Source organism: Hordeum vulgare, chromosome 3H, assembly GCF_904849725.1.
Source record: "Hordeum vulgare subsp. vulgare chromosome 3H, MorexV3_pseudomolecules_assembly, whole genome shotgun sequence".
In the NCBI taxonomy this organism is placed as follows: Eukaryota; Viridiplantae; Streptophyta; class Magnoliopsida; order Poales; family Poaceae; genus Hordeum; species Hordeum vulgare.
Window position 1 is genome coordinate 540,472,785 of NC_058520.1, and position 7,812 is coordinate 540,480,596.

The following is a 7,812-nucleotide window of genomic DNA, read 5'->3' on the forward strand; positions in this document are numbered from 1 at the left end:
ACAAGCCTACCACACTCTTCGACTATGATATCTTTGATGATAGGCATGCTACTAGAAAGCTAAGTCATGGTAATAGATCCTGTCGCGTCTCATATCACATCATCACCCATTATTCAATGTGAACTTAATGTAAGTGACAATAAAGAGGATGATGGATTAAATGAAGAAGTGGAAGAATATTATGATATCATATTTCTGCTAAAAAGATAAAACTCTTGTAAAATACCAAAAATCTCCTTGGTCGCTTTGATAAGGCCAAAGAAACAAATAACAACCAAGAAAATATCTTAATGGAAGAAAAAAACTCAGCCTTTTCTCTCACCAGAAATCAAAGCTTCTTTATCTTGAAATACTTAAAGAAAAAGAGAAATTGAGAATATGAGATATGTTGAAGTTGATAAAGGAGTAGAAATATTGAAATAAAGAGCTTGAGGTTTCTCATAGTAAACCTAAGAGGTGTTTGGTTAGGCTTAACTCTTGACCTTCCTTTTAGTTTATAGAATTTAAAATACATATACATGTGTTTTTTTAGTTATAAGCCAAAAACCTATGAAGATCATGTGCGAAGCTTATGGTACACCGAACAAGGAAAGACGATAGAACTAACATGTGGGACCCATGTCCACCCCAACATGATGTTTGTATATCTATGTATTTTCACCATGACGTGTGGGTCCCATCAACCAAGTTCGCTTTTTTTTAAACGGAGGCAAATTATTTGCCTCGACTATTAATTTTGAGGACAACAAAATTCTTTTTGTTACAACCCCTCCCCGATGAGTGGTCCCAACTTTTTGGCACCTGTGACCACCCAAAGGGCCACCTACTTGATGCTGAGTAGAAGAAATGATGGTGGGGCCCTTTTATGGGAGAAGAAACGGGAATTTCATCCAATCCATTTGGTCCAAGAGGTTAGGATGGCAAGCGAGGGCTTTTTCGCTGTTTTGACCCACGTGACGAAAATATTGCACGGAATAAATTCTGTCTGATAATATTTCACGATCTCACCCTTTTAAAAACGTCAGAGCCTGGCGTTGCTGCGGCACTTAAAAACGCCAGTCCACCGTGGCGTTTCAGCTCCACATTCAGACGCCGTGCCATCTTGCGTTGTAGCCCAAGCTGAAACGCCACAGCATCTGGCGTTTCTGCCAAGGCTAGAAACGTCATGGGAGCTCGCGTTGTTGTGCGCCAACTCCAACGTCCTCGCCTCTTTTCGTTCAGGTCAGACCGCACATGCACACTGCGCCGACTCATAGGCAGCAACGCCGGCGCTATTGGCGTTTCACAGTAGAGCAGCAACGTCACATTAGACTGGCGTTGCAAGAAAGAATAAACGTCATAGAAGACTGGCGTTTCACTTTAGAACAACAATGTTAGAGTAGACTGACGTTGCATAGTGGGGCAGCAACGCCACGGTTTGTGGCGTTTCGAAAAGGGTTAGATCATGAAATCTTTTCAAACCAGTTTCATTTTGTGCTCATGTTTAACAGAAAGGTCAAAACAGTGAAAAAACCCGGCAAGCGAGACCATTGCGTTTCTGTTATGAATGGTAGTGCCGGATAGCCATTTCACCATTTCTTTGTCGGAGTAAAATAGATGCTACCTGGAAGTATTAATGCACCCAAATTGGAGCCAATCTTGAGCATTCCCTAAAGCCTAGTCATGAAGTGACACTTGATGAAGAGGTGGCGACGGATTCATGCTCACGTTTGCCAAGAGGACATAGCCCTCAATTTGTCCTCTTTTGGCCAACGTATCCACAACCCATATTCTATTTTGAATGGCTAACAAAATAATAAACTTTACTTTTGATGACGGCCATGCTTTCTAAACCGCATGCTCCATTGGGAAATGGGTCATGCAAAGAAATTGGTCATTGTAGGAAAATTCCGCCGAGTAGTGGCCACTATCAGTGTGCTTCTGATTCACTCATAAAACATGGTAAACTTCAAATTAGTGCTAATGGGTTTATGGCATCACCCTCTCTTGAAAGTGAAAGTAAAGCTGAGCGGACACTAGTGTTTTTCTGTTGCATAGTAGCTACTTGTAAGTCATCTGAAAATTAAATTTGGGCCAGTCGATTTTCGAAGGAAGGAAGAAGCCGTCAGAGAGAAGGAAAAAGCATCATCAGCTCGTCGAAGAATCCCCTTCGGGACTATTTTAGGGTTGCGCGCGATCCCACACTCTAAAATAGGACGGCAGGCTACCCCATATGTATCTTAGAGCACATCTATAGTCGGATTTTGACAAATCCGCCCACCCTATACGCCCCCGTGCACGTCCGTGGATAGCGCGTGCCGGCCCCTCATATATTGCATCACACATCCACGTACCTTAAATGCAATCCTCAAATCCATGCAATCCATGCATGCCGATCATTCGGTATAAATTGTCCGAATTTAACAGTTCAAAACAAAAGCAAATGAAATCATAGTTCAACAAACCAGACATGTCAAAATAAAATCAATGTCCGAGCAACAAGGGGTGCTTGTACATTACTGGCTAAAAGCAAATGGCTTCTTATCGACCTCGTGATACAAAGTGGACGCCACCGCCGTCTAGCATAATAGCACAAGAAACATACATTTGAGCACGGCAAACATACATATGAACACAAGAAGCATATTGAAATGACAATAGGATGAGGCACTTGAGCTTACATGAGTTGCCACTTGCATCCCACTTTGAGGTTGTTTGGTCAGTTATGAGTAGTAGCCGACGTATTTGTTCACTTCTTCTTGAATTACCCTCCATCGATGTTGGATAGATGCCACATTGCGGGTGGTCACGATAGGATTCGACCCCACATAATCCTTTCGTTCATGATAGTTCTTCCAAATCTTCTCCCAACATGTGTTCTCCTTTTGCTCGGTGCCGCTTATTGGATTCAATATTGTGTCCAACCAAGATTTGACCAACAAGATATCCTCAAATCTCGAGAAAGCCGTACCTCTTACCTTAATCATCTTGCTCTTGTTCTTCTTCTTGCTCGGACTGGGATCAAATGTTGCCTGAACTATGAATGCAGTGGTCTCCTCCAATTCATAATCCATCTCGGCCGGATTTCCATTGTCATTGATAATGCTTGCCAAGTACACCTCCTAGATGATCATGGTTTGCAAGCATTCATCATGTGCGAACTAGTGATCTATGCAAAATATTAAACATTTGATCGGATAGGAGCGGAAAAAACATACCCGGTCTTCTTTTGTCATTCTGTCGAACATGTGGAGTGCCGCCCGGGCGGTGGCGGCGCCCGTGCTCATCCGTTCCCGAACGAGCGGCGATGACTCACATTCGTCGACCATCGGCTTCTGCGTGGGCGAAAAGCTGTCCAAAATGACCCAGCCATCCGTTGAATCCTGCTCCATCCCAAGGGTGCCAGACGACATAATCTGCTTCGACGCTTGGATGGACGAGGTACAGGGAGCCGGGTGTGGCGGGGGAGACATCTCCTGGACCATGTCCGCATCTAGATGCGACGCCGCCACCACAACATGATGGTTGGGGGGGGGGGGGGGAGTTGAGGCAATCAGGCTAACGCGGGAGTGCCGCTGTCCACGGACGGTGGTACAGCGGGCGGTTTGCGGTTGAAGAATATGAACAAATAACCGCTTCGAAGGTCGAAGAAGCTGATGTTGTCATCCATCTTGCATCTGACGGCTCACGGCGAATCGAGTGACCCAAATTTGATTTCGGGCGACCTACACCTAGCCAATCCTTTTATTTTACTACCCTAGATCGATGATTCTATGCAATTCACTCTATCCACACATAGCCTAATCGCAGTTGCATTGTGTGGTGCTCCTTGACAAGCCGTGGCAGCTGTGCAGTGCAGCCGTGGGAGCTGTGCAGTGTAGCAGTCTGGTCGGGTGGAAGATATGCGTACCTGTCTTTCGAGTACATCGATGGATTAACAGTTAATCAGCAGGAAGTGCACTTAAAGTCGGCAGCCACATAGCAGAAAAGTAGCACCAGTTATAACACGCTACAACGCGCTGTAGCACGCTAATAATATATTTAGAAAAATGATTTTATTTTGTATAGCGTGTTTTGTTTTCTACTAGTAGTATATAATAATTCTGGTTGTGGCCAGCCTTGGTAAGGGCCTTAGTTGATTTTTTTCTTCCAGATCCATCGAATGCGCAATGCATGATTAAGTAATTGAATGTTATGAATCCCAAGGCACTCAAACTCCAGCGGTCAACAAACTTGCTCACATGCCAAACAGGGCCCTCCTTTGGCATCCTCGGATCCACACCTGAGGAATCCTTTCAAGATCTTGTTTAGGCATTTGAATACGAGAGGCTGTTACAAAAGAACATGCTATGATACAACGATCACTTACATTGAAGAGGTTGGCCGAATAAATACTTCTGTCATCTCTGTTTCATAAATCTCGAGTCAGCCCAACATCTGTTTTGGAAATGCTCCATTTCCCTGTCAATTTAGACTGATGCTGCAACGGCGCAAGGATGCAGCTCCTTCAATTCAAATTAGTGAAAACACCTCAAGACGACAACGGAGATCACGAGACTGATGATCGATAAAAGCAAGCCGGAGCATAGAAAAGGAATCAGACCCTTGATCCTCCTAATTGTGTATCGAATCTAGAGCAAACTTAATAGATGTACATTCAAGGGATCAACTGCTAGCCATGCCAATATTGCAACAGCCATCAAAAATAATTTTGAACTTTGGCGCCCAGCAGGAGCGAAGACATCCATCGAATTTTGTACTATTATCATTTGCTTCCTGCTATAAATTTATGCAAGCCAGCGTTCAGCTGTATCTTTCAAAAAAAAAAAAAACGAGGGAGGCAAATCCAAGGAGAGAATATGCTATTCCTTGACGAAGTAGCTTGATTAATTGCCGAACTTCCATGGAAACTAACTACTCCTAAACTACAAGTCCACAACCATTTTCAATCCAAACACCCCCCCCCCCCCCCCCCCACACACACACACACACTGGCACAGTATCAACGAGCATCTCTCGATCTCACCGAGCGACTATGCGTTCCGTTGCGACTCTCCTCCAGCTGGTCTGCCTTCTCTTGTCACTTCATCGGAGCTCATGCTCCGGCGTGGCGGCCACGGAGCGCGACTTCTCGTCCTGCCTCGTCTCCAACGGCGTCAGCAGCTTCTCCCTGCCCACGTCTCCGAGCTACGCAGGGCTGCTCAACTCCTCCATCTTCAACCTCCGGTTCACGCTCCCGAACGTCGCCCGGCCCGCAGCCGTTGTCCTCCCGGAGTCGAGGGATGAGCTGAGGCGAGCCATCCTGTGCGCCCGCGCCAGCTCGCTGGCGATCCGCGTGCGCAGCGGCGGGCACAGCTACGAGGGGCTGTCCTACACCACGGAGAACCACGTACCGTTCGTGGTGATCGACATCGCGAACCTGAACCGCGTCCGGGTCGTCCCGGGCTCAGCCATGGCCTGGGCCGAGTCGGGGGCGACGGTGGGCGAGTTGTACTACGTCGTTGGGCGGTCGAACAGGTCCTTGGCGTTCCCAGCCGGGTCGGGGTCGACCACTGGTCTAGGGGGGCACGTCTCCGGCGGCGGGTTCGGGCTTCTGTCCCGGAAGTTTGGGCTCGCCGCAGACAACGTGCTGGACGCGGCGCTCATCACTTCGGACGGCAGGATCCATGACCGAAGCTCAATGGGCGACGACGTGTTCTGGGCGATCCGGGGCGGCGGAGGCGGGAGCTGGGGCGTGGTGTACGCATGGAAGCTCCGGCTCGTTCCGGTTCCCCGCAACGTCACCGTGTTCACCGTCGACCGGACCGGTCCGGTCGAACTCATTGCCGGGCTGGTTCACAGGTGGCAGTATGTGGGGCCCAATCTACCGGACGAGTATTATCTCTCTGTGTATGCTCCTACCGGATCGACGGAGGGCAACGTCTCCATCTCCTTCACCGGTCAAGTGCTGGAGTCCAAGGAGCATGCCTTGTCGGTGCTCAGCCAAAGCTTTCCTGAGCTCGGCCTCACCGAGGAAGACCTCTCAGAAATGAGCTGGATCGAGTCGACGGCCAAGTTCGCCGGTCTGAGCACGGTGGATGACCTGGCGAAGCGGCGTCGACAGCCAAAGCAGTACTCCAAGAGCAAGTCTGACTACGTGCAAGAACCGATCTCGAGGAACGACATGGTTGAGATCTTCCGGTACCTGTCGACCGGGCCGACGGGGTCCATCCAGCTAGACCCCTACGGCGGGGCCATGGCGCGGATCGGGAGAGCCGAGACGCCATTCCCGCACCGCGCCGGGAACCTGTACAGCATCCAGTACGGCGTGAACTGGGACCGGTCGGAGGTAGCCCGCGCAGAGGAGTACATCGGATGGCTCAGGTCGTTCTACAAGTACATGACCCCCTTGGTGTCCAAGGATCCCCGCGCTGCGTATGTGAACTACCTGGACCTTGATCTGGGCCTGAACAACTGGACGCGCGCTGCCGGCGGGTCATCGGCGCAGGCGGTGGCTCGTGCGAGGTCGTCGTGGGGGCATGCGTACTTCGGAGAGAACTTCGACCGGCTGGTTCGTGCTAAGATGGTTGTCGATCCTAGCAACGTGTTCAACAACGCGCAGAGTATCCCTCCTTTGAATAGTAGAGCCGAAGAGTAGACATGCATGGCGCTTGTCAAATACTCTAGCAATTCCAAAATAAATGTATCAGTTTGATACTAGTGAGTAACAAATCTGACACTGTTAGGAGATATACGTAGTAAGGAATAAAGCAAAACGAGATTGAGTTACCCACAATGTGTGGTCACGATGCAACCATGTGACTGATAGCGGCTCGTGTCGTCTCCCCAGCGGGCGACAAGGACGAAACCCTAGGTGCCTCTCCTACTCCCCTCCCAGATCTCTCCTCCCCTTGCCGCCGCCGGCAAGCGCCGCCGGGCAAAGCCCGCGCGACGTTGGCGGCGACGGGGCCTTCCCTTTCTCTCGCGAGGCTGGACAAAGCGGGGCTGGTCAGCTGAGGAGAGGTGCGGGGCACGACGGCGGCCGCCGCCGCGGCTGGTGGGGGCGGTGAGTGGGCGTGCTGAGCGGAGTCGTGGGCAGCTGTGACTGGCGGGCGCGGCAAGTGGGTGTGTCGAGCGGTGTCGAGCCCCGTGGCGATGCTGCCACGCACGTCGCCGCTGTGAGCAGCTGCAGGAGGACGCGGGCGCGTGAGATCCTCGCGGCGGGCGGTGCCCTGGCTTGGTGCGGCCGGATCTGGCAGGCCGTTGACGACCGGATCTAGCGCCCTGGCGGCTGGGGGCCGGAGGTGGTTTGGCCAGCGGTTTTCTTCTAGCGGGTGCGAGGTGGCTCCACACCGGGCTTGCGGTCCGCGGTGGCGTGGTCTTGACAGAACCTCCGGGCTGCTATGGCACGGCGCCACCGCTGGTGCTCCGGCGAGTTCTATGAGGTGCGGCAGGTGGCGTCTGCTGCTCTGGTTTGGTGGTGGTGTGTCGGAGACGTTGTCCCCGACATAGGTGTTCGGCTCCTCGACGAAAGTCATGCTCAACTTCGGTTTGAGTGGATGGCGAATGATGCCCTTGGGTATGATTTTTCCTTGTTGGAGGTGCCATCGAGGGGTCCGACAGATATCCTGGCTCCATGTTTTTGCTCCCGGTAAAAACCGTATGCAATGGTGGCGCCCGTGGTGTCATTACTTCATTGCAATCATTGCTTTGGAGCAAAATGTGATGGAGCACTTGGTTGGTGGTGATGCAGTGGTTTTCGGAGCAGGCAATCGTTTGGAAGTGTGTGGAGTCTTTGGTGGTGCTTTCGTTTGGAGCAGGCTGCTTTGGTCGACGAGGAGAGTAACAGGAGCA

The 7,812-nt window shown here is 50.6% G+C and overlaps 1 protein-coding gene across 1 annotated transcript; it reads left to right on the top strand.

Annotated features, from left to right (window-relative positions):
* The first annotated feature begins 4,984 nt into the window (after positions 1 to 4,984).
* On the top strand, positions 4,985 to 6,732 carry LOC123440495 (reticuline oxidase-like). Its single transcript, XM_045117061.1, has one exon. The coding sequence runs from the start codon at positions 5,015 to 5,017 to the stop codon at positions 6,614 to 6,616; it is 1,602 nt and encodes a 533-aa protein (XP_044972996.1). The 5' UTR covers positions 4,985 to 5,014; the 3' UTR covers positions 6,617 to 6,732.
* Positions 6,733 to 7,812: the final 1,080 nt, after the last annotated feature.